The 18,474-nt window shown below is 41.6% G+C and overlaps 1 protein-coding gene across 1 annotated transcript in view; it reads left to right on the top strand.

Moving 5' to 3' along the window:
* LOC101942787 (connector enhancer of kinase suppressor of ras 2-like) overlaps positions 1-18,474 on the top strand; it is a 547,551-nt gene that overhangs the window by 341,445 nt on the left and 187,632 nt on the right. The window contains exons 10-11 of the mRNA XM_065556812.1: positions 7,669-7,802; positions 12,194-12,399. Coding sequence (XP_065412884.1) covers positions 7,669-7,802; positions 12,194-12,399 — 340 coding nt within the window. The remainder of the gene's footprint in view (positions 1-7,668; positions 7,803-12,193; positions 12,400-18,474) is intronic.

Raw genomic sequence — 18,474 nt, 5'->3', positions numbered from 1 at the left:
CCTCTATGGGGGTATCTACACTGAAATCAGGAGTTGTGATTGTAGCTTATGTAGACATACCTAGAAACATACCTTGATCAAAGCTAGCGTGAGTAATAATAGCAGTGTAATTGCAGCAGCATGGGCAGCGGCACAGATTAGCTTTCTTTATACAAGTCCCGACCAGGATCCCAGGTAGCCCATGCTGCCGCCCATGCTGCCATGGCTACACTGCTGCTGTTACTAGCTAATCTTGGGAGACAGACCTGTCCTCGCTTACAGACAACCCCCCAACCTAAAGCAAATACTCACCAGCAACCACACATCACTGAACAAAACCACTGACCCAGGAACCTATCCTTGTAACAAAGCCCGATGCCAGCTCTGTCCACATATCTACTCAAGTGACATCATCATAGGACCTAATCACATCAGCCATACCATCAGGGGCTCATTCACCTGCACATCTACCAATGTGATATATGCCATCCTGTGCCAGCAATGCCCCTCTGCCATGTACATTGGCCAAACCGGACAGTCTCTCCGCAAAAGAATTAATGGACACAAATCTGACATCAGGAATCATAATACTCAAAAACCAGTGGGAAAACACTTTAACCTGTCTGGCCATTCAATGTCAGACCTGCGGGTGTCTATCTTACAACAGAAAAACTTCAAAAACAGACTCCAACGAGAGACTGCTGAGCTGGAATTGATATGCAAACTAAACACAATCAACTCAGGATTGAATAAGGACTGGGAATGGCTGAGCCATTACAAACATTGAATCTATCTCCCCTTGTAAGTATTCTCACACTTCTTATCAAACTGTCTGTACTGGGCTATCTTGATTATCACTTCAAAAGTTTTTTTTCTCTTACTTAATTGGCCTCTCAGAGTTGGTAAGACAACTCCCACCTGTTCATGCTCTCTGTAAGTGTGTATATATATCTCCTCAATATATGTTCCACTCTATATGCATCCGAAGAAGTGGGCTGTAGCCCACGAAAGCTTATGCTCTAATAAATTTGTTAGTCTCTAAGGTGCCACAAGTACTCCTGTTCTTTTTGCGGATACAGACTAACACGGCTGCTACTCTGAAACCTAACTAATCAAAGCTAGCTCAGGCATGCCTACACAACCTGCAGTCATGCCTCCTGATTGTAGCGCAGGCTTGCCAACAGCAATTCCGGGCCCCAGAGCAGAACAGTCAATGGGCCCCCTAGAAAGGGATGGCTGAGGTTTACAACACTACTGTTTATCTTATTGATAACACATTAGAGCCCCCACTATACGTAAGTTGTGGTGTTGCTTGATGTAGTTAAATTTCTTTTCCAGTTACAGCACCAGTATTAAACAAATTGTGAGCCTAAATATAAGATATAGAATGAGCATGTGACTTATGAGGCGAGGCTGAGGGAACTGGGTTTATTTAGTCTGCAGAAGAGAAGACTGAGGGGGGAGTTGATGGCAGCCTTCAACTACCTGGTATGAAATTAATGTTTTTATAGGATATGAAGGATCACATACAGTACATGTGCTATGGAAGAGGAAGTTGAAATAAAACATACAACACACATTTTCATTGCTAGGAAAAATATTGGACTTCAGGGCCACCCAGAGGATTCAGGGGGCCTGGGGTCAAATTGCCGCCGAAGACCCAGCACTTCGGCGGGGGGTCCTTCCGCTCCGGGACCTGCCACCGAATTGCTGCCCAAGACCCGGAGCGGAAGAAGCTCCGGGGGCCCGGGCCCTGCGAGAGTTTTCCGGGACCCCCGGAGCGAGTGAAGGACTCCACTCCAGGGGCCCCGAAAAACTCTTACGGGGGCCCCTGCGGCAAATTGCCCTCCCCCCCCCCGTCCGGGCGGCCCTGTTGGACTTCATCTGATCTTGAGAGGAAAAGTCATTTGTATGCATGTGCTGAATGTGGGGCTTTGGACAGAGACCAATCTTATTGATAGTGATATACTGAACTGCCTGAAAACAAGCCAAAGATGCCTTCCTGAATATTGCTAGATATTTTTTGAAGATAAAAATATGTGAGGTGACAATGGCATTCACTGACGAGTGTGTGTGTGTGTGTGTGTGTGTGTGTGTGTGTGTGTGTGTGTGTGTGTGTGTGCGCGCGTGTGGTGCTGTGCCTGCTCTGGCTGGTGCCCCAGCAAGCTGCCGGCTGCGCTGCTATGCGTACTCTTCCAGCATGGCCAGGGCTTCCACATGCCTGCCCGGCTGCCTTCGGCACCGCTGGTACCATCCCTCATGCACCTAAGAGCTGTGCGGCCTGCCCAGGCAATTTAAAAGGGCCAGGGGCCCCAGTCAGCAGGCCTGTTGTACCATAGACATATCCGATCAGACTGATTCTTCTCTTGCCTACAAAACTTCTAAACCAATATAACCCCATTGATTTCAGTTGAGTTTTTCCTGATTTACACTGAAGTGAGACCAAAATCAGGGTCTATATCCATATATGGTGTTTTGAAGATGTGAAAGCATGAAAATACTGGCTGCCCATCTATATTCATGAGTAACCCCACAATCTCTGTATATGTGTGATGACTTCCTTGATTAACCCATCACTGATTGAATGTACAACACCTCTGTTCTAAAAGTATGGCTCTCATGGTGTTAATTCTCCTTATGACATGAAAAACCCGATACCTCTTGCAGATAAGCAGTGGCAATAAATATTAATTACATCTATTTATCACCAGGGATCCTAGAAATCAGTTTGTCACAGAAAAACACAGAATTTTCATTTTTACAGAGAAAAAATAAAAACATATATTAACTATTAACTACATTTTACCTATTCGATGCCTGGCTGGGGCTCAGGCAATTTATCTGGGCAGCTGGGGCTGGGACTGGGGCTGAATACCCAACTTCTGCCAGTGTCAGCCCTGGGTGACTGGTGGTTCAGTTAGTACAAAGAGCTGGATAATGGAGACCTTGATAAATGTGGTTCTACTGTATATCAATAAAACATTGTGTTCAACTGATACCTATGTATATTGTGGCTAGAGAAACTAAAGTTCAGCATTACATTTTAATCATGGGAAAACATGGATTTTTTTGTTTTTTTATCAGAGAATTTTGGGGGTTTTTTATCACAGAAAATTAGGATCCTTGTTTATCACCTTTCATCTTGATGGATCGTAACATGTTTCACAATCCTGCAAAAATTACTGACCATAGTGTGTACAAACAAAGCCATTGAAATAATGGTGGCGTAGTAAACATAAAATCTGGTAGTGTTTGCAGTGTTTTAGGCTGCACAGCAGTTGGGATGTGGGCAGGGGGACATTTTTGGCTAAGGACACTGGGTGAAATCCCCACTCTTGTGAAAAGTGTTATAGGATTAGGGTGACCAGATAGCAAGTGTGAAAAATTGGAATGGGGGTGGGGAGTAATAGGAGCCTATATGAGAAAAAGACCCAAATATTGGGACTGTCCCTATAAAATTGGGACATTTGGTCACCCTATATAGGATTTTTTATGATTACTATTGGGGGGTGGAATTTTTAGCATATCATTAAAAATACCCCCACCACTGAAACTGCATGGTATTCAAATTATCTATGTCTGAAAGACTAAGAGCTTAGTCAGGATTTAAAGTTGTGGTTCTAGAGAATTCTGGTATTCCCACCTGATTCCTAGATTCACTTGGTTTTCCTTCTAGCCTGCTAGAAACTAGCTGCATATATTTAAACACATTTGTGTGTCTTCAAACTGGAGGCTTCCACATAAATAATCTATACAACCTGCCTAAATATATGATATTTATCCATGCCCTAAATACAGACCTATACAATGGTCTATAGATAGACATACTGTATTGCATCTGTGAAAAACACAGTTACAATGAAAATGTATCCTTATATCTAGGAGCCAGAAATTGTTTGATTAAAATATGTCCTTAACTTTTTATACTTTAAAATTCATTTATATAATATTTACCTTTTCCATAGCCCTTCTTTCTTCCTTTTTTATTAATTAATTACCTATAGCAACACCCACAGAGTATCAATGGGTCAGTCTTTGATGCTTCTACTGCAGGTGTCATGTAAGGTTAGGACATTAACATAAAATCTCAATTCAGCATGATTAGCTCATTTTAACTACTTGTAATCATACCATCCTGTTAGTAATATTATTGCAGGGCGTGGCTCCCAAAGCAGATGTGAGAAGACAAGTCATTGCTGATTACTGTGACTGGTAGTAACCTGTACCTTTTCATATTGTGAATAAAAAATCTAGCTTGGTTTCTCAAATAGTGATTTATATCACAACATCAGCTGAATAATGTCACAGCTGTGAGTGGGACCTTTGCATAGACGTTTGTAATATGGTCAGCCCATTATTTAACATCATATTGTTTGTTCATTCCTATATTTCCATGTTCTAATATGAGTCAAATTGTATTAGACAAGAGCTTTGTAGTTTACTGTGTTTGCTAGCTTCATGTTACATTTTTGCCTGTGTTAAACCATTTTGCATCATCTATTATCAATGTCTGTGAAACAGGGGCAAGTAGTGTAAGTAGCCAGATGTCCTAAGCTTAAAAAAATAATAAAAAGTATTAATAAACATAAAAAATAGCATAGTCCTAGAAAAGCTAAAATTAGAAACAGAAAAAACACTTCTAGACAAAATTACAATTTTAAAGACTGCAGGTTCCACATTAATTTTTTTTAATTCCACTCCTATCTCCAGCATTGCTCTAAATTAACTTTTGGAGAGATAACTGACAAGAAGAATGCTGACATCCTCTGTCTATCTACATAAAGACTAGTATGAACAATCATAGTCAGAGTTTTCTAGAGTATACCGCCAGTATTCCTGAACACTAAGCTGGAGGGGCCATTCTTTTAGGGGTGAGAGGGTAGTTCAGTGTCCAGGCTAGTGAACTCTTAAACCTTTTTGGCAGAGAAATTATCAATTATGATGGTGGTTTTAGTTATGCACACATCTGTCCACTAGCAACTGGAGTGAAACCATCAACAGATTACTCAAAGTAGCAATCTGCTAGAAGTAACCAACAATCACTAGTGATCTGGGTTAGCTGTGAACTAATGAATGACCACATAAGTGACTGGTGTGTATTCCATTACCAATCTCCTGAGCCCTAAAGTCCTCTCTGAAAAGTTCTGTGTTGTGACACATCTAAATAGTTTACAGATCTATATAATGTCTGTATTGCTCTTCCCTTTTTATATTGTAATAAAAACATTTGCATGAAAACACTATCTTTGGATGAAATTGATTCCATCCACCTAGAGCCCAAGTGTCTGGGCTCTATGCAAACACAGTGAAGAGCAGTAAGGAAGGTGTAATCCATCTCCCCAGCCCTTAGGCTGGACTAACAGCTGTAGACCTTCCATGCCAATTGCATGGGATACAGAGGCCACTGGATCAACATAAACACAAATCCAGGGATCCTTCTCTGGCTCATCTTGAAATGCCCTGGGACTGCTAAATGGCCTCTGTGCATCAGTCTATCCATGGGTGGTGCTGAGCCCATTTCTGGTCATGTAGGACGTGTGCAGTGCCCTCTATGGGCATGCAGACAGTTGACCTCCCCCAGAGACCCCATTCAGAACATTATGTGGTACTATCCTTCCAACCAGGGATGAACTTCACTTTTTTTTTTAAATAAGATGTGTGCTGGTGGTGTTTCTGCTTATTCCTCAGATTAATTTATATTTCATTAATTGTGGCCTCACAATCAGTTGGTATGGAGCCACAAATGTCTCAAACAGGATTATGCTTTCAGATGAGGAATAAGCAGCAGCTGGAGTGGATGGGCCAAAGATCCGGTTTTCATAGGAATCCTGTAGTTATGTCCCAAAGGGAGAGGTAGGAGCGGTAAGAAGTCTTCTCTCCCCCTCCCCCAGTATTATGGTTCTGAACTCTTTCATTTACCATCTGTATTGTACACTCTATAATTAAATACAATTAAAGCCTGGGATACACTATAGAAATTCCCTCTTCAGATACAGCCAAGAAAAAATCCTACTTGGAAACAACTAGCTTCCGTATATAATTAATTCCATTCCCATTGACAAATCCCAACTTTTGGAGCAACTCCACACCTTTTAGCAGGGCGTAAATACTATACATTAAACCTATGGGTGTTGTGTTCCACCAGGAATAGAGAGGAGAGCTATTGAAAGTGCAGAAATATCTGCTTGAATTAGTAATAGGCAGGCCATTCCTCCAGTTCTAAGCCGGACTGTCCTGTTTTTTTCCCCCAAGGTTTGTCCCCTGTCCAGTACTGGTATAAAACTGGATTTGGTTTTGTCTGATATTGCCTCATAGGATGGAGGCTGCCATTTTGAAGACCACGCCACTGGTGTGACCTTCCACGAACCATGCGTGCAAGATCATGACAGCAAGGGCGGGGTCATGAAGACAGGGGAGGGCCGATGCCGTTTTCAGAAGTACCAGAATGTCCAGTGTTCTGGGCATACACCAGTGGCCACCCTAATCAGTAGTGGGGAAGGGGTCAGTTGGAGAACATAAACCATGTGCAACTTTACTTTCATTTTAATAATGGCTATCCTGCAGTCAGGGCCGGCTCTGGCTTTTTTGCTGCCCAAAGCAAAAAATGCCCGGCTGGCTGGAGCAGCAAGCGGGCGGGGGGGGGGGGGGGGGAGGAGGAAAACAAACCTGCCCCCAGCAGGAAGGGGGAGGGGAGTCAACGAACCTGCCGGTGCGGCCAAAGGGGGGGCTTGGGAAACAAACCTGCCCCTGGCCAGAGCGGCTAAGGGGGAGGGGAGAGAACAAACCGGCTGGCCAGAGCAGCAAAGGGGGGCGTGGAACAAACCTGCCCCCGGCCAGAGTGGCAGGCGGGGGGACAACAAACTGGCCCGCCTGCTGGAGCGGTGGAAAAAAAAAAACCCTGCAGGGCGGGGACAGCGGAGTGCGCACCCCGGCTAGCGAGGGGGGGGAGAGAGAGAAGGGGGGCGGCCAGGGCTTCCTTAAGCGGGGCGCTTGCCACACGGCCCCTCCCGCTGCGCCGCCTGCTGGGAAGGCTCCACGCCACTCTGTTCGGCAGGCAGGGAAGGACGCGGGCTGCCCTACCAGGCTTGATGCAGGGCGCTCCCCTCCTCCGCCCCCTACAGGGCGGCGGGAGCAGTAAACCAAAAAGAAAAAACCTGCAGGGGCGGCCAAAGCGGTGAAGCGCAAAACAAAACAAAACCAAAAAAAAAAAAAGGATTAGATGGAATGCCGCCCTTTGAAATCTGCCGCCCCAAGCACGAGCTTGCTCGGCTGGTGCCTGGAGCCAGCCCTGCCTGCAGTCCAGCATCGGGTGGGTTTAACATACCCCAGTGTTCTATGTATTCTCTAATCTGTTGCTTATTGTTTTGAAGTTTAAAGATCATACTTTATTGAGTTATGATTTTTAAAACTTTCCATATGACATCTTTAACACTAATATAGATAGGTTTGCTTTAGTTCAGTCTCTTCCACCAAATAACTTTGGCCTTGCAATGCTTACAAAAGCAGGGGGAAATTTCAATAAACATCCCCTTTGCAAGAAGCTGTAATTATGGCTAATCCAAAAAAGAGAGCAGCCAAGAGAATGGTAATCCCGCTAGGAAAACACAGTTCAGCTTTGTTAGAGCACTGCTGAAATGTAGCATGGAAATGGTGAGTTTCATTTTTAATTTGTTTGTTTCTCTTTCGCAGCCTGTGATTCCAACCAGTCCAACAAGCAGCTCCACAACACCAACCAGCACAATGGGCATGTCCACAAAAATTGACAGCTCTGCTCTTCAGGACATTTTCATCCTCTCTCCCATGTCAGGACTTTATGGCCCAAGGTAAATCTCCCAATGAATCTGAGCATATTTAGGCAATATTTTACAGGTCAATTGCTTCAGACTTGAAAACAGAAACAATTTATTCTTCCCTTCCACTTTATGTATAATCAAATATTTCAAGATGTTGTACAAGGCATTTAATTAAAATAAAAAGCTGTAACAGAGTGGCTATGTGTAGAAAATGTCATAACTATCATCCTCTCTGCAGCCATGAAAGTCTAGCACTATTCTGGATTGCCAGTTAATGTGCAGTGGAATTAAAAGGAAGGAATATGTTAGCCAAGATACCAAAATTCTGAGTGACTTTTGTTTTTAATAATGTCATAGCACCTTTTGTTTCCACTTAAACTGCTGACTGGGAGATGACACTAAAACCTGTTTTAGACCATGATTCAGCAAAGCACTTGAGCAGGTGCATAACTTTAATCATGTGAGAAGTCTCATTGACTTTGGCGAGACTACTTCTATCTTATTCAGAGGCTTGCACTTCTAGTAGTGATGTAGTAGTCCCTCTACCCTGTCTGCCACCTTTAAGGAGGCAGCCAGATAATCCCTTTCTGACTTTTCAGGGATGACCAGCTGGTATGATTCCTCATCTTTTGTTTCCAGGGAACCAGGATGGGAAATCTCCCTTTCCCCCTCCAAAGGAAATATCTTCAGATAGTACCAGTGCCTTCTAAGGCATCTCTCAGCTCTAGACTGAGTTAGAAGCCAGCTCAGTCATTAGCAGAAAGATAAACTTTCAGTGTTTAGGATCCCAGTGTTTCTGAATTGCACTGGGCAGGAAACCTGATGTTCTGCAGAGGTTTCCTATGGATTGTAAGAACCAAAGCTTTACTTTGATGTTCTCCCTGAAGATAAAATATTAGGAGTAGGTCACCCAGCCAGGCCAGAAGAGTGAGAAGCGTGAGAGAGTTAAGTGAATTCTGAAGTTGTTGGAGGGTGTGGAGTGGACATGACAAACCTGTGTTGTGAGGAGGTGGTCCATTTGGAATTGAACAGGGCCAGGCTTGATTTTGGGAGAAAGTTTTGCAAGACTCAGTAGCTTTGTGCACTTTTAACCTGACACAAGGTGAAACCTAGTCGTTTCAGTTGAGTTGTGAATTCCAACATGAAATCCAGAGACCAATTCCCTTTCTCCAAGCCCCTCTCCCTCCACTGGAACAAGAGTTTTAGGGTATGTGTCAGTAAGAATCCCACTGCAAGCACACATGCATGTAGAAATTGGTATCTTTTGAATAGCAGTGTCTGTCCAGGTCTCATATGTGCCCTGTGCCTCCTTGCTCTTCCATGAGAGGGCTTAATGGGCAGAGCAGCCACGACCATCCCTCAGTTCCATGTTACTGCGCAAGGCAGCAAGACAGAACCTAGTGAATGTCCAACCCACTACTCTCTTGTGAGCTTCAAAACCTGTATTTTTCACAGAAAACTGTGAAGAACTTCATATTCTCAACCCTTTCCAACGGGACATTTATAAGAAAGAAAGAAAAAAGAAAACTCATCAGCAAGCCCTTTGACAACAGGATGAGGCACTTCTCACCAACCACCATGTCTCATGGCAGACTCTAAGTCTATGTCTACACAACAAGCTAGGGTTGTGGTTCCTCTCATCAAACTGGCATGAGTATAAATATATCAGTGTAGCTGTGGTACCACAGGTGGCAGCAGAGGAGGCAGGGCTGAGCTGTGTCAAGTACATACCCACCAGTTTCCTGTGGGTTTGTATTCCATACGGCTCAGCTGGGCCTCCACTACCACTACCCGTGCTACCGTAGTTATGCTTCTGTTTATACTCAAGCTAGATCAGTGAGAGCTAGCATGAGTATATGAACACAAGCAAGGAAAACATACCCCTGGCTTGCAGTGTAGACATAGCCTAAGCTGGCAAGGTTCGATCCCTACCCATCCTGTGCCAGCCTCATTCATCTCAGAGATAGACATAGGTAATGCTTTTTCTGCTTGGGAGAGAGCCACCTCCCAGACAAATCTCCTCAAGGACTCAAAGTCCAGGGATTCTCAGCTCAAGTTATACCCGTTCTGACTCTGAGGAAACACTAACAGCCAGAATGAAGAAAAAAAATCATCATTGACCAGTTGTCCTTCAGGAAGACCCCACACCCCAGAGTCCAGGAAGAAGAAAGTACCAACAACATCGGCATCAATAACCTCAGCACTGACAACTTCAACCCCAACAATCTTGGCAGCAGCATCCTTGGCACAGACCCCAACAGGTCCAGCAGCTGCACCCCTGACAGTGTCGGGTGACTCTGAGAGGCAAGGCCAGATGAAGCATAAACATGGCTCCAAGCACCACACAGGACTACGCAACAGGGATTTAAATGCCACTCCTACAAAGACAAAGGCTCGATCTCTTATGAGTCAGAAGAGGGAAGCCAACCATGCAGGAAAAAAGATCTGGTACTTACCTCACTACTGAGCCTGTCAACAGTTTGAGCTGTACCTCAACAGAGGAACCAGGGTCATCTATCATACCAGAACAGCAGCTAGTACCAGCACCACCTGGCAATGGGACCACGCCCCTCTATGGCCATACCAGTTGAGGAAACTTACTGTTCCTCCCACTCCCTAATCTACTTGTTCTTGTTGGTGTCAAGTAAAGATCCCTCTATGCTATCATTGGAGAGTGACCTCAAGGAGGCTTCCGGAAGCCATCCATTCTGGGACCCATCTTAGGCAAAATGTGAATGGCACTGGGCCAGCCAACCTCAACTGGGCAAATACACTTATAGCATGCCACTTCAGTCATACTGGCCATATTGGGGACCAGCATAATATATGTTCCAGAACAGATCCTCCCCACCTTTGCATACATCAAGAAGTGGGGGACATCCCACTTCCCAGCATCAATAGCCAGGCCACTCACACCAGAGCCAGATGTCAGCATCTAGAAGCAGGTGGCAGTGGAGGGACAGCATTAATCTTTGTCTGCATCTCAGGAATCATGATCATCACCAAATGAAGTCATGGCTCCAACACTGACAGCAACCTTAAGGCTTTCCATGCCTTCCTGTTGCAGATTGTGAAGACTCAGGCCACTGAAACCAAGGTGATCCAAGAAAGATCTCACAAGCTCTTTAGTGTACTGATCTCCACAACCCCAACCTGATTTGCCCTCTCAGTAAAGTAGAGCACACTCAAGCTGGCAAAAGGGCTGTGGCAGATCCTCACCACTCAGCCCTCACGTGTCACCATACAGGACATGCCCTTTGAAGGATGGAGTTCTTTAGTAGCAGAACTCATGGAACATTCCATTCGCTAAAAGACTTGTAGGCCACTCTGCAACCTTGGTATCTATAGAAGTTACATATGCTAGGTGTTTTCAGAGGCTTACATCAACAGAACCCCACTGCACCCAGCCCAAAACATTCCTCTGTGCTCCCCAGTTCAGGGACCACTGCACTATGCAGTGGACTTACCACCAGGGTAGATGCCAAGTTCAGGAGGATGGTACTACAATATCTGTTTGACTAATGCAGCTGAAACTCCTCACCCATCATCCAGAGGGGACACTACTTGCCAGTCACCTACAATAGGATCCACACTGACATATACTTGAAGAAGAAAGAACTATTACTTACCCTACAGTAACAGTAGTTATCCAAGATGATATCTTGCATGAATCCCTTGACCCATCTCCATCCCCACTCTCTGAATCCTCAGCTGTCACAGGAATTGTGAGGGACCTGAGGAAGGGTTGCATCACTCCATTCTTTATGCCCTCGCATATGAGCGTCAGGATGCATACGTTGCACGTATGGCCACAACAGACCCTGCTGTTCAAAAGAATTTGATCTTGGGTGTTCGAGGCACCTGCAGATCTTTAGTGGGATTCACACAGACTGCAAGATCTTGTAGAAACACAGTTAATGCAGGGTAAAAAACCATTCTTATTCCACAGTGACAATGTTGAGATTTGTTGCCTCTTTAACTTGGTGTAAAATTTGAGCACAGAGTCTTTGATGATCAGCACATTAGGAATTTATATTGGAAACAGTGTTTTTTCTTTTACGATTATAGTCAATGTAGGCATTGTATACTATGTTTTGTAAAAATGAGTACTACTTGTCCCGTAAGTCTGCTAAACACTGAATGCAAAATAATTCATTTCAGCTAATTATTTTAAAGAAAATTGGAAAAAAATGCTCAGCACTGCTTTCTATTTTGGCTGCAGGTACATTCACTTTCTTTTTCAGTTGTTGCCAAATAGTGCAAAATATGAAATTTCTCTTTCACATAATAAATGATATCCTAATAACGACGCACCATTGTTTAGAACAGAGTGGGAAGTGGTAGGTCCACTTTAGGTCTTCATCATTCAATGATCCTTTTCCCTATATCTCTTTGGATTATTTTTATGTCAATATTTTTAGGGATGAAATTGGAATAATGTCTTGTGATGACATCAGCAAATATGGAAAGTCTGGAATGAAAGGCTCCGAGTCACCTAGCTACTTTCTGGAGCATGAAAGTGGAAAGTATTACACATTAATTGAAGATGAGGGCCATCCAATGGGCTCTGAGTATGAGAGAGGCAGAACCACAGGAGTTCGGAGAAGAGAAAAGACACCCACTCATGGTATGTTTGATTGCTTTGGTCTTCAGAAGTTGACTGGATTAACAAATTGTATCACTATATTATTTACCAACTCACAGTCACTCTATAACCTGTTTGGGACCATAAGGTGATAGAAATATGCTTTTGCTTTGAATAGTGACTGGATGTTAGTATTATTAAATGTTCAGGATCAAGGTGCAAGATTTTTTTAATACATTATCTACTTCAAACCCACAAGATTGTGTGTGAAAATTATTTTTAAAAATTGTAATGGATGGGGTGATAGATGCCGCTTTCACTTATTAGTCTCTACCTACAGTCTCTTGGAGAGATTCCTACCTGCAACTTGCAGAAATACTAAAATATTATGGAACTGCCTGAAAAGGCATTGGTAGAAGATGAAAGCATCTGCAAAATGAAATGTCATCCCTAATTTAACCTTGTATTAAAGTGTATAATCACTTAGTACCTTGAAAGGTATGGTGAGGATTAATTAGTTAATGCTTACAATGCAATTTGAGATCCTAGGATGGTTAGTGCTAAATATGAATGCAAGATAGTGTAACAATAATAAACTCTGTTTTTATGTAGAAATCAAATATTGTACATAATACAGTGTAAAAGAGTTGCTGAGCTATAAATATATTTGTATCTATTAAAGATGAACATTGATGATCAGTGAACTTTAGAATAACATTACTGAAACATACTGGAAGCCAATTTACTCTTGTATTTGTGGTATTTTTCTTTTCAGTGCAGTAGAGATTATTTTGTTGTGAGGGTCACACACCTTTAAGATGGTATGTGCTGAGCATATTTATAAATAGATATATATTTATATGTAACTTGTAATACATTATATTGATTTTTATTTTTGTTTGGTTAAGAGAGTAACAACATTTCCCTGTCATTGTCACCAGTGAAAAGAATTACCCTCTCTGTCAGATAGGGCACTCCCTAAGAGACTGGTTCTGTCCTTTGATACATGCATACACCTTCCACTGAAGTCAGTCAGCGGCCCAAAAGCATGTTTGGGGCTCAATTTGATCCTTAGTCTTTTGTTTCACTTGGAATAATTCTAAATAATTGCATCGATTACTGTCAGGAATTAATCACAAGTATAAGGTTTGTCCCTTCGGCTTCAACTTTCTGACCTCTACTTCCCAACATACATTTGAATTATTCTTGAAAGAAATTATGGTAAATACTGTAAGAAATGGCTTCTGGCAGACTCATTAAAAGCAGAGTTGGAGTCTGTGCAACGTACTTGCATTCCTCTGGGAAACTGCAAAAACACAGGAACCTTCCGCTAATGATTTTTTTAGGTGACATATATAACTTTGTAAACATAAGCATATGCTATTCTTTACCTGATGACAATTTTGCTGCAGGAGAACTAACTTTAATAGTAAATAAGGTGTACTCTGTGCATCTTGGAGAGGTTCTCTTCTGTGTTGTTTCTCTCCTACTGTACTTATCTTATACTACTTTAGTTTGTGCAGTCCCCATGTAAAGCACTAGGAGAAACTAACAGCAAAGTACTCAATTTTAAATGAAATTCCAGAAAGATGCAGTTCTGGGACTTAATGCTGCCACCTCTTCTTCTCCATAGAAAGCATGGAGATAATCCCAAAGTTAATAAAAGAGAAGAGTGGATCCAATATGGCCTGTTTTCCCTAAACTCCTAGCATTCCTGCATATTTGGGGCTTGGTTGGCTGTTGGGAGGACACAGAGCCTGGATGCAGTTACTCTATGTGACTTACTCCCATAGGAAAAAACATTAGAATTGCCACGAATTTGCTTTTGGAAATTAAGGATGCTCATTGGTGAATCCGGTTGATATGTGGCATTTATTTGTAATATATGGACAAAGGACTAATAAGAATATGACCACATAATTGGCTACACTGCAGAAGCAGGATTGTTGCTACAAAGTCAGTGGATACCACAAGCCCTCTATGCTTAATTATAAGAACTGGTTTCTATGCAAGCCTGAGTAACTGTACAACTGGTATTTCTAAAAATCCTTAAAATGGGACTGGCATATCTCCAAATATGTACACGATCTCTTTAGAGACAGGACTAGGCAGCACAGAATTTACTAGGCTGTTGAGGGCAACCTTGAGAAATTTCTCTTCCTGGACTTTCTCAAAGAGAGCAAATCTGGAAAGTCCTTAAATCCAAGATGTTTGGAGGAGAAACTTAAACCTATAGAATACTATTTTTTAAAAAAAACATTGTTTCATGTTCTCATTTTTCCTTCCTTCAGAAGTATTTCCATGCCAAGTTAGGCTTCTAGGATAATAGGAAAATATTGATCAAAATGCATCTCCTTGTCTGTCTCACTCTTAATCTTTGGAAGGTGTCTTCACTTGGTTCCTCGAGAAATTTCAGAAAATATCTTAGTACTACTCTAGTTTAAACTAGAGATAGGCCATAGTGGCAGAAGTCCAGATGGAGATTTCAAACAACTTTAAATTTGGAGATAATTGGACCTGAGGTTTTGGTTTGGCTCATTATAAAGATAGGGTTCATTTGCAAAATTTAGTTTTGTATAAGAAATACCGCCCAAAGATTAGGGAACTTGATCTAGGTTTGTAATATTTCGTGAAGTAAATTTACAAGCATGTGAGAAAAGCTTGTTTCATTTGGTGTATTGTTGTAATGTGAGTGAAAAGTTGTTGCAGAATTCAGATATGTTCTGATAAAGATTTAAGCATCACATCCAACTTCTCAGTGAAATAAGTTCTATGGTCACAATTTCTGCATAACTAAATATGTATATGCTATTTTTTTTGTAGACTACACAAGTTTAAAAATGAGTGAGGGGGATTTTGTAAAGTGCTTTGAGACACTCTGATAGAAGGCAACAGTTAGAGACGAAAAGAATATTATTATTAGGTGCCTCTCTCTGTTTATGTTGAATTCATACCAGCAACAATTTGTAGGCATGATTTTCTCTTACCAAGGGTATATTTTGCCTCTGAAGAGCATGATACAGTCATGTTATAACTCCATTGTATACTATACCTAAAGAAGCAGGTTTAGGTCCTTAGCTGCATCAGTGGTCTTCTCAGTGGAACTGCACAGAGAAGAAGGCAAGCCATCTTTGTATTCCCCAATGATTCCTGGAACTACAAATGTCAGATTGAGGGATGCTATAAATTATGCCACACTTCATGGATGATCCTCAAAGGGATTTCAACAGTTGGGACTTGCTGAAGTATATGATGTCATTACCACACCCCTCCCCAGAAATGTTCCCAGTATTCCCCCTACATCAGGACTGGGAGTGGGGAAGACACAGAGCCTGCTAATCTCTGCTATCCTGAGATTCCCCAGGCAAGGGGCATTCAGGTTTCCAAATGCTTTGCATTGCTTTCGTTTCAAGAAAAGTCCTCAGAAAAAATTCCCAGTCCATGCTAATCAAGTCAACAGTACTAGGGCTTGCCAGCAACAATGGTATTTAAATATGGTGATAGGTAGCACAGTTTCAACCATAGTATGGACAGGACCTTAGTTAAATATCATTCTGTTTCCTGATAAGATTGAAGAAACCTTAGTAGATCATTTGTCTCTGTAGCATATTTCCAGTATACTGTAAAATCAAACACTATAACCTGCACAATGCTCGAAAGAGTAGTCGCCAGATTAACACTGAAGAGTAAGACTCCATCTTAATACTGTTATCGTTCAGTTTTTATCATCTCCCTGAGCAAGTAAATCCCACAGGCTTTTACCTTACTATAGAATCAAAGAGAAATTTGAATTGTGTTTGAAATGTGAGCCAGTAATATGAATTTGGCTTCCTTTCATAAACTCATACTGTTCAATGACTTGTAGTTAAAACATCAGGCGCGGTGCGTGTGTGTGCCTGATTCCAGTACCATTTAAACTTTCTTCTTATGCTCCTGATGGGACCATTGTGTCTGCTTTCCACAGCTTTGAGAAATTGTTTGAAAACTTAGAATGAAAATTTTAAAAATAAAATAAATAAAGCAGCAGCACAGGAAAAGGCCTTGCAAAGTAAAGAGAAAGTGAAAACAAACATAAAGTTTGTATTTACCTCTGGCGCTTGTAGGAGAAACTAGTAAAGCAAGAAGTTTTAAACAAGTGTTGTTAAAAGAAAGCTAAGCTTTCTAACCCTGAGAAGAACTTTTTAGTTTTATTTTTATAGTCTGTTTTAAATCTCTTGTTTTAAAGAGCCACTTTTGCAAGCCTCAGGAGTTATGATAAATGATTGTGTTTATGCTGCAAGCTGTGGTTTATCTTTGGTGCAATATCTAGAAGCTTGGGACTGTTCCAGGAGCTGAATACCCAGGGTAAAGAGGAAAAATATTATTTTAAAAATTACGTATATTTTAAATCACTTTCCTAGTCGAATGGTCTGTTCTCAGTGTTTGTGGGGTTCATACAAACTGCAGTTCAGAAATTCCTACAGGGGATTTGCCAAAATACGAATGATGGTCATAATCTAGTGCCTATCACAGCTGGTAGATTTAATGAATCCGCCATAAATCCTTGCAGATGAGACTTCCTTGATGTTTGTAGCAAATGCAAAAGCCAAGCAAGAAAGTAGAAAATCACGTCCCTTTAATTTCTCCTTTTCAAAACTGTGAAAATATAGCTTAGTACCATGATGAGACTTTATCCCAGTTACAGTATATTTGCCATTTGCTTTTTCTAAGACTTATGGATCATAGTTCTGAACTCACATGCTGGCAGATAATCTCGTCTCTACTTTTGACTGTGTACTAAAAACACACATACGTAGTGAAGCACAGTTGGTTTTCTTGGTATTAAATTATTCTTTTACAATATCTATTTTATTTGGGTTCAGTAATTTTCCAGTTCAGTAATTTTTCATGATGACAAATGGAGTTGTAGCATTCCTAGATGTTGTTCCTAGATGTAATGGGTGAACATGAAGAGGGAGCTCAGAGCGTGTGTAAGGGTGTATAGTAGAGAAAAGGAATGTGTAAATATTGCATCCCAAAATAAGACAAGATGGAAGTTTTCTCTATTTCAGTAGCAATAACCTTCTCTGTATTGCTGTTACAATAGCCATATCTGAGCTATACATTTCCATGCCTTGCTTTGCATTCATTACTTTTTAATACACTCTGCAACCTAGCAATTTCAATGAAATTACAAAGCAATTAACAACTGAATCATACCCTCTTATACACCAAAATAAGGTAATCATTATATATATACAAGCGGGATGTTCATAGACAGCATCTGCAGTATCTGTATGTGGCAGATGCTGTCTATGAACATCCCACTTGTGGCACAACTTGGCCCTGCAGGCCCTCTGCCTTTTCTTCCTCTTTTCTTGCAATGGTTTACTCCCAGACCAGAGGACTCAGACCAAGATTTCACCTTTGTGGGGCTTATTGATTAACTCTTGTAGAGACTGTAATGGAATGCTAACCTGTATTATACTGGCACCACGTGTAATATACTTTATCTGTTGATCATATTGTAGCCATGTTGGTCCCAGGATATGACAGAGACAAGGTAGGTGAAATAATATTTTTTTTTAATTGGACCAACTTTTGTTGGTGGAAGGGACAAGTTTTCAAGCTTTATAGAGTTCTTCCTCAGGTATGGAGAAAGTAGCCAGAGTGTTGGAGCTAAATACAAGGTGGGAGAGATTGTTAAGCATAAGGGTTTCACACATACTGTAAGACACCACTTCAAATAAAGTGGGCAGTGAAGTTTAGCTGGTAGTACGATATATTGCAAATTGTTGTAATGAACCATAAAACTAGTGTGTCTTTTAAGTCCATGGTTTTTAGTGTCCAACAGTTATGAATTTAAGTTCCCATACTTGTTTTTTGAAGGTGCTGTGCAGGTTTACTTTGAGGACTAAGACTAAGGTGAGATATGGAGAGTGATCATCTTGTGAAAAGTGTTTATCGATGGGTGATAGGGTGTTTTTGTAAAAACAACGAGGAGTACTTGGGGCACCTTAGAGACTAACAAATTTATTTGAGCATAAGCTTTTGTGGGCTAAAACCCACTTCATCAGATGCATGGAGTGGAAAATACAGTAGGCGGGTATAAATTTGTTAGTCTCTAAGGTGTCACAA

This window comes from Chrysemys picta, chromosome 9 (genome assembly GCF_011386835.1).
Source record: "Chrysemys picta bellii isolate R12L10 chromosome 9, ASM1138683v2, whole genome shotgun sequence".
NCBI lineage: Eukaryota > Metazoa > Chordata > Testudines > Emydidae > Chrysemys > Chrysemys picta.
Note: the sequence above shows the minus strand (reverse complement) of the source record. Positions and strands in the feature narration are given on the sequence as shown.